The sequence below is a fragment of the Lissotriton vulgaris genome, chromosome 10, assembly GCF_964263255.1.
Source record: "Lissotriton vulgaris chromosome 10, aLisVul1.2, whole genome shotgun sequence".
NCBI lineage: Eukaryota > Metazoa > Chordata > Amphibia > Caudata > Salamandridae > Lissotriton > Lissotriton vulgaris.
Window position 1 is genome coordinate 655671287 of NC_141698.1, and position 17064 is coordinate 655688350.

Sequence of the window (17064 nt, forward strand, 5' to 3'; positions counted from 1 at the left end):
TAAACAAAAGGAAGCTAGGCTGCAAGAAAGCTCTGAAATTATAAATCTTAGATCCCTAGAGGTCCAACTTATGTAAGCATGCAATCAAGGATTATCTACTGAAACTGTTATAAAGAAATTAACAACTTTGAAAGTTAAGATACATCAACGATTCGCTACAAAGTTTGCGCAACAAGTCTCTGCCTTCAGGACAGAGGTATATGAAGTTGGAGAAAACTCTGGTAAACTACTGGCAAAGAGGGCGAGACAAAAAGCGGCATTTGCTAGTATTAATAATATAAAAAATCACACAGGGACGACTGTTAGTAAAATGGAAGATATTCTTAGAGTATTTAGTGATTTTTATTCCAAGCTCTATGCTGATGAGGATCGCCCTGATTGCTCAGATCAGATTAATCAGTTTGTTGATTCAGTTTTGAATTCTACCCTATCTAATGCAGAGAAGGAGAAACTAGACTTACCATTCACCTGGGAGGAGATTGAACTCTCCCTAATGTTGCTAGCTTCAGGAAAAGCTGCAGGACCCGATGCCATTCCTTTAGAATTTTACAAATTCTTTAGGAATGTTCTAAAATTAGAACTACTGGATTTATGTTTGAATGCACAGCAAGGTAACGCCCCTCAATCATGGCATGACTCTATAATTACGGTGTTTCTTAAAAAAGGCAAGCCTCCGTTATTACCCTCATCTTTTCGCCCTATATCACTTATAAATACTGACAAGTAAAATCTTTTCTAAAATTTTAGCGGTAAGACTATCTAACATCATTTCTCCTCTAGTTTCCAAGTACCAACATGGCTTTATTCCAGCTAGAGATACTGCCGATCACATTCGGCATGTGATTTCTTTCTTAGATTGGTCCCAAGCAACTCGGTCTAATATTGGACTCGTATTTCTAGATGCTGAGAAAGCTTTTGACCGGGTTGCTTGGGGCTACCTTTGGGAAATATTGTCCAGGAAGGGACTAGGACAGGGTATCATAAAAGCTTTAAAAACTTTGTATATTTCCCCTAGAGCGTACATCCGTAATAATGGGCAATTATCGTCACCTTTATTAATTACTAGGGGTACCCGTCAGGGATGCCCCTGTTCTCCCCTACTTTTTGCTTTTTATATTGACCCCTTAATTAATCGTTTTTTCTTAGAATCTAACATTAAACCAATACACTTAGCTAGTACTAATTATCGAGTCCTTGCCTACGCCGATGATATTGTGATTACTACTAGGGACGTTCAAACAGCCTTACCTATTATTGATGAGATAGCTAAACAGTTTGGTTTTTTTTTCTGGCTATAAAAATCTGGAAAAGACACAAATTCTCTGTTCAGGAGAAAACCCACCTGCAAACATTTCTATCACTTTAGAAGTCACATACTTGGGAATCAAAATCTCTTTACCCATAGAAAAGATACCAGAACGCAACCTAAACCCTATAGTAATCCAAATCAATACTTCATTGCAGCGCCTCGATCATCTACACTTATCTCTCTTTGGTAGACTTAACATTTTAAAAATGTTGGTCCTACTAAAAGTCTTATATTTGTTTCGCACAATACCTCTGGATTTTCAACTGCTTTCTTTTAGAAATTTAGAAAGAACTATATTCCGATTCCTATGGGGTTATAAACGCCACTTGGCTGTGGCAGCTACGCGCTTTATAAATAAAATAACATAACAAACGCCATAGGAAAGCTGCTAAGAAAATGATTCTTAGCAACGAATGTGGCGGATGGAATGTCCCTTACTTTCTTTTTTATTATATTTCTACACTTTTGCAATACATTGGTCCCCTAATTATGGGAGATAGAGTCGAACTGCTTGATTGTCAGACCCATCAATTTATCAAATGATCTTGGGTGAGAAAATTAAGGGCAGCTTTTTGAGAATGGTAGAACCCAGTTTCATAAGAAAACTAAATATAAGACGTTGAAATCAGCTTTTGGAGTCTGGCAAAAAATCCGAAAACATATAAAATTAATGAAACTAAATTTTTATACTCCCCTTACATCAAAGGATCTATTTCCAGAATTTTTTTATGATTTAACCATGTATAGATGGCAGCAGAAAGGAATAAGGCATTTGGGTGATTTATTTTATAATGGCCAAATGGTGTCATTTCAGGATCTAGTGATTAATTTTTCTGTGGGAAGAAATGACTTTTTCAAATGTCTTCAACTTTGTAGTTTTCTGCAGAATCATCCTTTAATTCCTCCAGTTAAAACTCCATTGTTAGAGCTTTTACAAAAAAACCTGTATAGGAGCTATTTATCTAAGTTTAATACAGGAATATGGGGATGACTTAGGTCAATGCCTGTTGAAATGGGCTAACAGTCTAGGTATACCGGATGTTGATATTTTATTGTCGATTAAAACGGCTGTAGAGTGTCTTATAACCGGGATGATGAAATCCCAACATTTTATGTGCATCCATAATCTTTATTACACTCCAAGTAAAATTGTTAAATGGAGTACGACGGCAGGTACGACTTGCAGTCGGTGTGGGTTATATGCAGCCGATAAATTACATAAGTTTTTTTTTTTGCTCTAAACTTTCATTGTTGTACCAACATATTGAAACCTTTTTATCTATTATTTTGAAATGCGAGATTAAGATAACTCCCGAATTATTATTACTTGGTATAGACCATACTGTTACTAGGCCCAAACCAATTTCTTACTTTCTTTTTCTTTGTATGGCCGCAGTCAGATCCTGTATTACTAAGGAATGGATTAGCCTGGACCCCCCCACTTTTTTCATGTGGCGGGAAAAATTATTATTTATGTACAACATAGAATCTGCTATATATAAGCTGAAGGGGGTTAAAAAAAGAATCATGGGGGAAAAAATTTGGGCACCAATTGCTGAGTGGATTTAATCTAATTTGTTTTATTGTCTGTTCTATTCTTCTTCCCATCATGTATTCTGTTAAAAACTGTTACATATTTTTTGAACATATTGTGTTATTTTCGTTTACTATGCTTTGCTGTATTTCCTTGCAATAAAACAATAAAACTTAAAAAAAAAAAAAAAAAAAAAAATGAGTCTCTGAAATATTTGTTTGGCTATTCCCAAACTGAAATCCGCTCCTATTACATGTAATAACTTAAACCTGTGCTAACCAATGGTAGATCAAGCCTTGCCCCAGTTAAAAACCTGCGTGCTAGTAGGTTTAGGCTGCCACACCTCTGATTCTAATTCAATCTTAATCCATTATTTATTCTTGGGAGAGTTAATCTGGTTAACAAAAAGTGTCAGTCTAGAAGCATGAATTTCAGGTTTCAGTCTCCTGATCTGAAATACTGCCATATAAAAGAAAGTAGCATGCAGTGGATATGCAAACAGGAATTGGTACAGATAAACTGTAACTGGTTAATAGAAACAGTGACTTCCAAACGAAATTCATCTTCATGCAACTGAGCCTTCCAAGCCACAACATTTTTCAATGTACTTGATATTAACAAATCTGCAAACAAGGATGCAAAAGGGGAAGTACAGTGTGCCTTAGAAAAGTGGTCAATGGACACAGCTGAGAAATTCATGTCATCCTGTTGTATCCATTTGAAATTCTATTGCTCATTTGCCTAATGTAAATGTAAAAGGTATTCACAGTGGAGACACTATGCTGAAAAAATCTGGTCTAACCAGTAGAAGTATGTGTAGAAAGAGAAAGACATTTGGGGAGGAAGGCCATTTTGATAATATTGCAGCAACCCATCAATCTGAATGAGTCTATCCATAGATTGCTGTAAAAGTAGTTTCAAGTTCAAATGAGTCATAGTTTCAACATCAAGAAATGTTTGCTCCCTGATATACAGCAGATTGCACATACCGCCCATTGGTCTTGCTAGGTTTCCTATTAAATAGTATGTGGGTCCTCTCTGTATTCAACCGATATCTAGAAAGCTGTCCAAAAGATCTTACTTTTGCATCTGAAGTTGTTATTGCTGTGGATGCATCTATTCTAATCATATAGATTTCTAAAGAGCATGGTGATCCGGTAGGCCTTCCAGGGCTAAGACTGTATTCAGGTTACATCAACGGATGCAGCAACTATTAGCCGAAGAACACAGCCTTCAAAGACTTTCCAAATTTTATTTCAGACTCGGTCTTTCTTAGTTCCTGGGGAAGAGAGTTCCAGAGTTTGGGGGCGAGGAATGCGAATGAGCGCCCTCCACCCATCGTTTTCTTGATCATGGGAACTAAAAACACTTGTTGATTGGAAGAGCGCAACATTCTCGTAGGGGTAAAAGATTTTAACAGTCTTTGTATCAGCCAGGGTCATTTGGTCCTTTTTTTGTACATTGCCCGATGGGGTAGGCAGAGTGACTTAAAATGTTTTTGAGCACTGGATGCCAGTGTAAGGTTGCAAGGGCCGCCATAACAGATTGATGCTTGGGGATTTTTAACCACATGGCTGCTGCGGGGATTTTTCCCCTGTGCTGCAGATTGCTCTTTTGCTGCAGTTATGACGAGCTCAGCTCGTCATCAGCACACGACACCCGTGGGTGATGACGAGCTGAGCTCGTCATCAGCAGCGAAAGGGTTAATAAGATCCAGGCTATATCCATCTGGTGGGATTATTTCCTACTACTAGCACTTCCGTCTTGTACCCATTTAATTTTAAACTCCTAGCAGTCATCCAGTCTACTACACGCTTTAAGCAGTTGTTGATTTGGGTAGATGTTTTTTCTGATTGGTGACAGAGAGAGATGGCAATTTGTGTATCATCCCTGTAGGATATGGTAGAAAACACATGCTCCTTAATCTCTGCCAACGGAAGGACATACAAATTACCCCGCTGGGTCTTGGGGGGAGCACAATTTAACAGATTTTAAGATTACTTCTTTAGTGTCTTTCACATTAATTTCTGGAAAAATGCTTAATTTTTCTTTCACTTTATTGATAACATGAGACACCTGGAGAGGCTCCATTGCCCCACTATCCCTGCAAGTGTGAGGAGGATTTTATTTAACTTCTCCAGGAATTATTTGGCAAGCATGTTACATAGCAATTCCTAAGGAGGATGGCCAGGTTTATTTTTAATAGGTTTCATCAAGCTATTCACCAGATTGACTAGTTCTAAGGATGAGGTTGACGCACTGTCAATCTTAGTGGAGAAATAGTTAGCTCTAGCTTCCCTGTTAGCATAATGATTTTTTTAATTGCTTTCTTATTGATTTCATCGTCATTTTTCCTCCATGCTCTTTCCCGTTTTTTGGATTGTTTTTTCAATGTGAACAGTTCTGTTAAGAACCATGATGCCTGGCGTCCAGAGTATTTGAGCTTATGTTGTCGTAAAGGAACTAAATTGTTTAGGGCATTCAGCAACAACGTCTGAAATCTGGTAAATCTCTCATATCTGGATTTAAATTAATAAGCATGCTCTCCCATGATGCTATATCTGGATTTGACCAACATTGCCTCAATCTGTATGGTGAGACAACAGTGATTATATGACCTGTTTTGTGTATTTGGAACTGCATAATCTTGTTGTCTAACCAAGAAAAAATATATATAGGGTCACTAGTGGCCAGTTCTGGCATATTTGAGAAAATGGGGTCTAGTAGACGACCTTGCTGAAGGGAGGGGGTCTTGAATCGTTGTGTCAGTAGTATCGCCGTAAGGTGCAATATACAATGTTTTGCAATTTCAGTTTTTATTTTCATGATAAAGACTTAAATCTCCTAACAGTGATAAATTGGCTTTCGGTAAACTATGTTCTGCCTAATATCAGGGAGGGCCTGAATAAACTAAGTAGCAAATCAGTTGGCCGATTTATTAATAGGCCAGAACAAGTGAAATTTTAAGAGAATTCGATTGAAAATGACATGCACTCACACCCAGGAATTAAAATGGGGTCGAATTTCCCTTTCAGCTCCTCGTTATATAGGACAGCTACTCCCCCTTCCCTTCTACTTTTTTCCCGGTCACAAACGGCTATTGTGTAGCTCTGGGTAAGAGTCACTGCAATTTCAGGCATGGAGATCTCTTTAAGCCAGGTTTTGGTAGGGAACCTAGCCATTGGTGCCTTATCTTTCAAAAAAGTGAACAGATCATGTCTATGCTTTGGTGGTAGTGACCTGCAGTTGAGTAAGTACATATGCCATTGTTGGCCGTTTTCAATTCTATCATGAGGCCTTGTGTTGGTACTGAATACTTTCACATTTTCAAAATTGAGTTAGCAATCCCAACATATCAGATCGGTGTTACAAGGTTAGATTGTGTGAGTGCAGGCCATGCCTAAAGTGAAAGTTAATAACCGCAACTCATCTGCTGAGTAGCTTACCCTTTCTTTGCTGACAAAGGCAGGGGTTCAGACCCCAGGTACCAGCTGTGGACAGGTTCAGATGGGCTTGCCTTTGGTGCAACAGCCGCTCGCCCACAGTGCGCATCACCTGAGCGTCCGCTCCCCGGTGCACATTAAATAACAGTGCCGGAGTGCAGCACTACAGCGCTGACCAATATGATGCCCGAAAAGTGTATTGTGACAGGTTCTGGCTATGTTTAGTGCCAAACCTATCTCAAGAGTGTGTGAACAAGGAAAATACCCTCTCTTCCTTGTCCCTTGTTGTTAAGTGCTAAAGCGCTAAAACAGTACTTGCACAGTTCTCAAGGACCCGGTGTGACAGCAGCAACAAAGAATGGCAGGTATTATCGCCAAAGTATTTAGCAGTAAAGGAATAATTTAAAAAATGGCAATTTGATCATAAAATATAAGATAAAACAAGTTTTAAAAATAAGCAGTGTTGTGTGCCCAAGCCGTGTTTACCTGAAGTGTCTATGTGTCCGCACCTGGTGCACATTACCGGGGTGGAGCGCAGAACTAGAGCACCGACCAAAATTATCTAATTTAAAGTGGCAATATCATCTGTACAGGCATGATCTTTCTTTCACATCCATTCAACACAACTGGTAGAACTTCTCTCGTTGTCTCTTTAGGACACATAAAAGGCTCAAAGAATACAGCAAAAACTAAGGGTGACAAAGAGCACCCCTGCATAGTACCATGACTTATAATAAATTGTTTGGGGACTAGAACAGGTTCTTCATGAGCTATTTGTAACAGTTTAATGGAACTAGGACCAATTCCCATCCCAATCAACGTAAACCAGAGTAAGGGTCAGGAAAAACCATTAAATGATTGCTCAGAATTCAGTAATATCATCCTGGTGTAGGCTAGAGTCACTGCTGTAATGTCAAGGACAGTTGTTGCCAAATACATGTGAGCAGTAAGTAGCTTTTTTGCCAGAAATGAAGACTTGTTTAACAGGAGAACTTGTGAATGATCCTAGCCAGTCAAAGTGCAAAATTGTGAAAATATGTTGGATAGTCAACGATTTAGGGTGATGAGTCGCTTGTTTTTCATACTTTATCTATCACCAAAATATTATCATGTTGCCTTCACTCTATACGTAACTCCATTGACTGCAGACGCTAAAAAGATGCGGTTTGTAATATTTTGCAATATGCTCATTGACCGCTTTTGTGATTGCTTGAATTGTTTTGGGTCACATTGATCCTAGCAATGGTTGTATCATACATATGACAAATGTCACTAAAGTAGGTTTTAAAAAGAATGTTGCTCCCACTCCAAGAAAAAAGGGGCCTCCTCTCTCAAAACATTCATAAATCAACTCCAGTAATGTCAGAGTTAGGGTCTCCATTACGGTTTTCTAAAATTCTGAAGGGAATGAGTCAGAGTCCTCAACCTGACCCCCGGAAAGCCCTTTGAACCCATTCCTTATTTCTTCTCTAATACTGCAGAAGCTTCCTGCGCTAGTTGTTTCCTATCACACCTGATCCCAGTACTTTCTAAGGATGCGGACAATACAAAACAAGTCCTCAGTATAGACTTGCAAGTAATCCAGCAAGCTCCTGGCTGTATATGGTAGCTTTATTAAAGGCATATTTAATCAAAATCCCAGTAGCACACTCCTTTAATGTGATTGCTGGAATTGTAGCCATTGATTTGGTATGCTCAAACACTCTCAGTGGAAGTCTTTCAAGAGCCTAAACTATCTTGCATCAAATTGGATTCAACAGCAAGCCACATGTAGGAACCAATTGCTCATGCACCTCCATTTCCTTGGATGCAAATTTCTTCTGCGTGAAAATTAGCATTCAATGTTTAGGATTACGTTTTAAAAGGGGTTAACAGAGGTTCTTGCTGTGTTTATCAGCCATTGAGTATCTCTATATTGTAAAACTAAGTGTGCTCCCCCTGGATTGCAGCATTCATTTCATCCCCGGAAATATACGGTGCACTTGTGCCTTTTTCGTACTCAATAAATTCTTGGACAACCACCTTAATTTTAGTTCTGTACTCTGGATTACATAATAATGAGTTATCAAACACCAATAATTTCCAAATTATTTCAGGAAAAATTGCCATCATAACTGAATCTACAGACATTGAGTTGTGGTTCAATAGAATTTTCGGGTATATCTACACATGCATTATTTAATTCCCTAAATTTGCAAAGGATGACATGTTAATTTATGACTTTGAGAAGCAGAGTAACACCTATAATTTCTTTCCTCGATAGCTGGCCACCTTTTTACACATATCAGGACTATCCCCTTTAATTGAGATATTTTAAGTCATAGCTGCAATTATCTAAAAAAACAGTTAATGAAAAGCTTTCTTAATCCTTATATGAAAAACACATTTCTTAAAGACGCAAAATGTCTGCTTAAAGTTGAAAATCCTCATACCGGACCTCTCTGCGCAAGAGTTAACTCCTTAACTCGAGGCTTTTTTACCTACAAAGCTGAGCACTTTTTTTAAATAAGAAGTGGGGCACTTCACTATAAAGCATTCATAACTTCTTTACCACTAAATCTATCCGCACCAAATTTGCCTTTTATTTCCCAACACATTGATGATTCTAAGGGTACCCAGCATTTGTTGATTCCTCTGACAGGAACGAAAACATTTTTGGGGGGGGAAATATGAAAATAAGTGTTGCACAAGAAACTATATCTTTTTTCATAAAACGGCATAAACCAAAGAGGAGTTGTGCTAAGATCACCCTTTTTCCAGCTTTCAGCAACAGGCAGTTGCAATAAATCTTTTTTTTTAACATTTATTTAATACGAAGGAAACCGTATAATAGATTTTGCATCTTTGCTGCTTTCCCACGGATTTAGATGGTTGAAATTCATACACTAAATATTCAGAAACACCATGATTTGAGTGGGATTAACTTATAAAATTGTTTGAAACCATGAAAAAATTGAAAGACTTGTTTGGGTGGCTTTGGGGAAAATCCTTCAGAGTGGGAAAATTAAAACCTTTCGAGAACTACAAATACAGTACAAATTACCCTTCAAACAATGCTTTTTAGGTCTCGCACCTGGCGACGCAGTGTGAAGCGCTGTCGTCAGCAAGATCTATTGTTGCTGACTTGCCTCGGAAGGGGACAGGAGATGGGCACGCGCAGGGCGAATGGAGGTCGTGAAAGCGCCCGTGAACACGCATGTAGAGCGATGCGCCCATCTCCTGTCCCCCTTCCGTCCTCGCAAGCCTCATGCAGCGTTACTTTCACTTTCCCTTCCCCCCGCCGGCTCCACGGCCCGTCAACGTGCACCGAGGTAAGTGCTCCTCTCCGGCAATCACAGCACACCTTGGCATCATTCACAAGTATACTACACAGCTTCCACAACTTGGTGGAAGACTCTCCGGTGCACAGCGTTCAAGAGACTGTCAAGTCTAAATATTTAAACACAGTTCATGATAAAGTAATCATTCACAAGTACCCACAACACCGCTGATCAGCAGCAGCACCTCTGGGGTTCTTACCTCCGAGTCCTCTCCGAACCGCGGCAGGGGTGGAAGCTTAAGCTTCATATTCTCCATGTCCCCGAGCCTAGCTGATGCGCAGGGTGGAAGAAAGGAGTCTGGGTTCGGCGGAGCGTTTATGACGGTAATACAATTGCCATGTATCCCCGCCTTGGGCGCCCTTACGGCCCTTCCCTGGGCGGCAAGAGCACCCATTTGAGTACGGCGAAGTCTGCAGGCGCCGCCACTGGGCAGGAGCCGCAGGCCACGCCAATGTGCACGCTCACGGCGCGCCTACAACGCACACATGGCGCTCACCCACTTTACCTTGTTTATATATAGTATAAAACTCTTACTTTTTAACCAAATGCTTTGCGAGTGAATGCTTCTAGATTCTGTATGAGCCGGTTTGCTGCAGGCTGGGAATATGGATTTTTCCTTGTAGCTTCAAAAGCTTTCTCTCTCACGCTACACTCATGCCGGACGTGCTGTGACATGGTCGGCCTAAAGCATATATTTTAAGTGCGTTTTTTTATTTCTCATCGCACATGCTTTGGCCTGCTCTAATCTTTGTTTTTGCTAGGCTTGACAATACAAAAGCTTTTTTCCAGCGTTCCCAATGTATGCATCGCTATATATGTATTGCTGTACTTTTTGCATTTTGTTTCTATCAGCTCTTCAGGCAGTTTGGAATTGGTATGTCATTTCATCCACTACCACCTCTCCAGTGGCGGCCAACACAAATAACAAGTATTTGCAATCAAATAGGTCTCACAGTTACGCGAGTTTAAGCTATTGGCATTGTAAATAACAATGCATTTTATTTAGGTTTTTAAAAATAAAAAAATAAAAGGCATTGTTATTTACAATGTCCATAGTTTAAACTTGCGTAACTGTGAGACCTATTGCATTGCAAATGCTTGTTAAATATTTGCATGTGAAAGACGGAGTAATGACATACCAGGTGGCAGTGGTTTATACATGAAGTTTAACTTTAGCTAGATTTCTGGATTTAGCCAAGAGGGACAGAATCGCACAATAGGCATTATATTGCAGGTCGGAAGAAGTGAAGGAGTACAGAAAATAAAATGGAGGAGGAAGGTCGATATTGCGAGGACACAAGAAGATTTCTTTCAGCTGTGTTTTAAAAGTACACTCACTTTTGTTGGGCCCCAATAGTTCATTGCTTTTGTTACTTTTCAAAACCATTACACTTCTGTTAAAGTTCATGGTGGTAAGCGAGCGAAAAGTCACAGTTGCAAGATTCATCTGGGAAGATGAGAACAAATGATAAGCTATCTATGACTGAAGCAAATATGGAACCAACTTTTGCTATCACCCCTCACAAATTTGGAGAAGAGTGTTAAGACTACCATGCCTGGTTTGCCTCCAACTCTTAATCCCAATTGGTCCACAAAAGATAAGATGTTATTTTCTAGGCTCGCCTTGAAAGATCTTGAAAAATGTAAAGATTAAAAGCCCCCAGATATTAGACTAGTGGCCATATGATTTTAAACCACTAATATTGTTTGAAATCTGTGATATCCAAGAAAATTGGCTTACATTCATATTAGAAGAAATATTTGGAGACTGCGTACACCTCAATTTTAAACAGGATTCATAGATTGGAATGGCTAAAAACTAGTTATCATCTATCCCCTTTTCTTCCTTCCTGTTAACTACGTTCTACAGTTTTGTTTCTTTACCCCAGCCTGCCCAACTCCCAAAACACTCTGCACTGGTTCTGTTTTTGGCATGTATTTACTGGATTCTATAAACTGGACAATGAAGGACTGTGATGCGTTGTATTACTGCTATTACGTATTATGTTTTACACCTTGTGATGCAATGCAACCAAATGCAAAAAGATACTTTAAATAAAAGTTGGTGTTGTATAACCATCCATGGTTTCATATGACTTCGTATGATACAAATTACAATATAAATTACTTGAGACAATAGCATTTATTCACTCTTACATTATACCATTAGTTAAACTGTACTCCGAAATATATCAGTTCCATAGAATTCACAAACAGTCCACATTTTTCAAGCCCGTATCAAAAAGTAAAGTCTAAATGTAAAAACAACGACAAGCATTACATTATTAGTTAATTCCATCATATACTGCATTTTTAATGAATACTTACAGTTGGTTTTACTAAAAGCTGGCCCATCACTGTAAACATTCGAGAAAGACCCACTGGTGTACATACTGAGGAGAAAGAATATTCATAGGTCTTATAGAAAAAGTTATGTTTTAATTAGGCAAATAGTATTCACATTTTCATTTTATTTTTTTGCAAACTAACACTTTGAATTATTCTGAACAAAACCATTTAATTGGGAAGCAGCTTATTTAGGAAATCAGACGTTATTCCTTTAAGTAGGAATGCCACCAGTTTGCACAAGAAGCTTGTGCTAGATTTATAAGATGCTTTTATTGAAAGCAGAGAGTAAGACCAATTCACATTTTGCCTAGCAAAAATGCAGATATGGCAGAATTGTTGTTCATATTATATACCTTCGAAAACAGGTAAAAAAATAATTTAAAAGGCTGATGTCCCCATATGGCATGGAAACAACAAGTTGTCTTAATCAGGAATTGGTTTCATGCAAAGATTCTATATCAAAACACCATTCAGAATGCGGCTAACAGTCTTAATATAAATCACCACAATGATACATTGTCCGGCATCAGGCAATAAATACTGTGCCATAGAGTTCAATACAAAGCTCTTTTTTCCTCAAATAGGTCTAAGAAGAGCATAAGGAAGTCAATAGGTATAATAGCACCTTATTTGGAGAACTGTGAAATACAAGTGTAACATCTTTGTCTTCTTCACACTGGTATTAATGTAAGACTTTCCTATAATCAGTTTTTTTAGATACTCGTGGTACACAACGTCCTTGGCACAATACATTTAACATAAAAAGTGCACATCTTGAAACCAAATCATCCTTTATCTCTTCCGTTGCTTCCAGTTCACATTCTTCCCCCAATTTCTCCTCCATAGGAAACTGCCTACCTCAACCTCCTTTTTATGCCTTGATATGGATAAAACTCCTTATATTGAAATTCCACACTATTACATTTCCCATCATACATGTATCATAACATTAAACTGCTAAAATTGTGTACAGAATTTGAAATATAAAAGACCATGTTATATTGCAAAAGTCATCAGCCAAATTATCAGGAAATCACATTTTGAAAGAATATGCGGGTTCTCATATTCAGGCATTAATGGTTTCCATGGCCATTAAATGCCACATCTTTAAATACCATAATTCAAGATCCCAACCTCTAAATCTTGTCCATTTCCTAGTGATTAACATTTGGTTCCCAGGGGTATCTATTTTATAATAACTCTGCCTTTTTCCGTGACCACTTCTAATACCATAGCCTACTTTTTTACCGTTGTACGCCTGGTAAAATATTTAGTAACGTATGTCATTCAATCTTCTTTGGTTTCAACAGACTTGTTAAGAAGTTGATGTCTCAAGGATTTTACCCACTATATTTGGTGCTTCTCCAATGACTAATCCAGAATGTCCTCAATTTTTTTTAACTTATCAATCAATTCCAATTGCTATTTCTCCTCATATTTTCCTCAATTGATGTAATTCTCTTAAGTTATTGACAGTGGGGTAGGTGTCTCATTGGGGATTCTAAATGGAAAAAACAATTGCCACTGGTTCTTGTTATAGAATTATAATGATTTAGCAGTTCTGTTCATTCATACACCATGCTGTGAATGTCAGAGCATGGAACATAAGAGATCTGGTCAACACAAAACCTCCAACATCCAAACGACCTTCAATAGTTTTTAAAGACAACTAAGAAAGGGACATTCCCATCTCTTCATTAATCAGGCAGTAACATTGATATTCAATCCAGTAAATAAAACACCCAAAGATATGGGAAGTCAATTATTATTTAAAGTTTCACACCCTGTGATATAAAAACCTGCAACTACAGCATATGATAAACAAATCGGCTACACAACAGACCAACCAGAGAGCTGGGAAACTATGGTGGACGTAACACAAGAGTCAAATCAAACTGAATCAGAAAAGTCACCATAAGCCAGGCGATTTATTGAAGAAAATCAACTTGAACCAAACCAGATTTCAGGTTGAAGGTCATTTAAGAAAAGTATGGTACAAATAATGAGAAGTTACTTCTAGAAGGAGAAGCAAAGTGGATGTAAAATTAGTAAACAGTAAACCCTAGAGGTCTTAAAGATAAATTTAAATGTAAAGGATATGTTTGACATGAACACTGTCTTGGTCTGTTACAGATATGAATAATTACATTTAAAAATGAGAGAAATTGCACCCTTTAGAAATACTGATAGGTACAGAAGTTGTTTTTAAAATTGGTTACACTACAAAGAAGCAGTTAATAAGCATTTCTAAAAGTAATATGGACGTTATGAACCCACTGAGAATTAAAGCAAGTATGTCAAACATCGAAAGCACACAACAATGGATAGTTAAATAATAGTAGTTCCAGTACGAGTAGGTATGAGACTACCACACTTTTGCAATGATGTTACAATAAGCTCCGAGTGTGAGGAGTTCAAGGGAACTTTTGCAGACAAGGGAAATTGTGTCTTTTTTGGTCTCTCTAGACGTTCTCTCTGTATGCAAAATCACATTATCAGGGAGGATTGCAAAAAGTATTAAACAGAGTATGAAATACATGGCATGCAAACTTTACCACAAGGGAACACAAAGTATATATGTCTGGACTTAAAGATATATGGACCTCTGTGTTAAAGGGACATGATATGCATGTGTTTGGAACCAAGGGCAGAGTGGGACTACATTCTTTCTGATATTAACTTTAATGGCAGAAAGAATGTGTTGAGAATGAAGAGCCTTGGGATGAGATTTGTCTTTTCTCATTAATATATGTATTAAAGAGCTAGAGCTATTTCAAAATCATGGAATGAGTTAATATTTAGGCCATGATTAATCAGCAATGTTTTGATCTTTCTGTATAAAAAGTTGACTTTTGTATTAATCTTGAAGAACAGAATAGCTCCTAAAACACATTAAGTGAAACACTGCCATATGTTGTGACTCAGGTTGGATATTAAATAGAAAAAGAAATAGGAAACATGTAGATAAAATATGAGAAATGTGTCAGTGTAATTTCACTGTAAAGAATATGCAGCCTGGATTGGAAGTTTACACTATCCCAAAAGAATTCAATGGATGTCAGCAGCTAGGAAACAGGGATGCGCTGAAGCCAGTACGTGAAACTGATAAAATTGTTGAAGTATCTACAGCAAAACTGGATTGTGGTCAAGGCTACACTAAATACAATTCAGTTTTATGCCCCACAGGAAAGTGACACCGGAACTAAACCAGGAGACACATGCCATTGAGGAAAACCTGAGAGTTCCATGAACTAATGGAAATAAACCTTCAGCCGGTTTTCTATATATGGTCACGGAACTCCTCAGTGATTTGCAATACCCCTATAACGTAAGTCAAGCGTTACTTTAACCCATATGTAAAAAGTGAACAAAAAGACTGAAATGTGCTGTTTGCAAAGATATAGCATTGTGTATGCGAGGGACAAGCATTACTGGACATCGGATCCTGTGGAAATTGTGGCAGTTTAGGCTATAATCCCATTTGTAGAAGATTTAACTAACATATTGAATTAATGAATAAATTTAGTTTATTTGGGGGGAAAATACTCCATAAAACAAAACATCAAGCAATATATTTCATCACAGTTAAACATTATATACAAAGCAAAAAAACTTCTGAACAAGGATCAGACATGAGTGCATTTCATGAACAATCAGTAAAAAGTATCTAAACAGCTTATGTATACAAGAACCATAAAAAATTAATTCCTTAATCAGCTGAAATGTATCAGAATCCGCAAGCATAGCTGGGCTAAATCAAATGTCTAGAAAAAAAGTAAATATTTCACAGGTGTTTAGGCTACAAAGTGCATAAACATAGATCTCCTTTATTCAAAATTTGAGATCCAGCTGTTTCTTAAAAGTCAGACAGCAATTAAATATCTGCTAATTGTAAAAACAATTGGGGGAATGTTATCTGTACACAGGATATTGGAGGCGACAAGGTATCACCTTATACTCAAATTAATACAGAGCGGTCAAAACCATGTTCACCTAGGCCTCTGGTATAATGGGCGGAAGAAGAGTATATCATCAAAATCTTCAATACTTTTTTTACAAAATGGACAAAAGGCTCGGGCGTCCTTGTTTTGCTTCCATTTGCTGGTGTAATTACCCTCTTACAGAGAACCAAGTCTGACCTTGATATAAAGTCTTCTAGATTTGGATGGCATAATCGCATCCATGCAAGATTTTATCCCGGCTCACGTTTAAAAAGTAAAAGACTCTCCTTCAAACTATTGGGTTTAGAACTTCTAAGATATTTATCATTTGGGAAGTTCCAATATATACAATTTCATAGTATCCCTATCACTCCCTCACATAGATGATGAATTATTCCAAAATGTTATCAAGACAATAGCCAGGAAAAAGGATTTAATGTGATGCAACCAAAGTTGTAGTGCGAATTATCCATTTCCGATAGCTCAGCAAGGTCTCCTATATGCGCATTATTTGGGGGTGGTCCACAACCTAATCCAATAAAGAAGAGGCTTATGAGTAACTATGTCACCCACCCTTTTAAGCCCTGTATCAAAAGATAGTGGGACAAAAGGTGTACTTAAGAGTAAACTAAATGATGACCTTATCAAACTATTGTATTTGGTTACCAACTATTTCTTAATCCCAAGCCCCCAGATTCAGGCCTTGGTGTGGTACAAACAAAAACATTTGACGTGGAACGAGGTGTTGAGACTAACTTTCTTAAAAATTGCAAAAAAAAATGGGATTTTTTTCCCCACTTTTGTCAATCTAGGATTCATAGGTATGAGAGTTGTCTAGCCTAAACCAGAGCTAGTCAAATTATTCTACTCTCTGAAGTGAAGAGCCCTTCAGTGAGAAGCCCCCTCTAAAAGATTTATGAGGGTTTAATACCATATACTTTGCTTCTGATGTATTCACTTCTAAGTCCCCCAAATCACAGGAATCTGAGAATTTGTTTAACAGGGTTTGCAGATCTATTGGTTTATGAGGAGTAAGAGTATCATCTGCAGATAAAGGGTTGGTATGGGTGAGCCATTCAATTTTGGATGCAGCCACTAAGAAAAGCATATGACGGCATTGACATGTAGGGAATTAGCACACAGCTGTAATGTACCCCTCTCTCTATAG

At 37.9% G+C, this 17064-nt stretch overlaps 1 protein-coding gene across 1 annotated transcript in view; it reads right to left on the reverse strand.

The window, feature by feature from the left end:
- LMBR1 (limb development membrane protein 1) overlaps positions 1-17064 on the reverse strand; it is an 802485-nt gene that overhangs the window by 217915 nt on the left and 567506 nt on the right. Inside the window, exon 8 of the mRNA XM_086941490.1 lies at positions 11935-11999. Coding sequence (XP_086797616.1) covers positions 11935-11999 — 65 coding nt within the window. The remainder of the gene's footprint in view (positions 1-11934; positions 12000-17064) is intronic.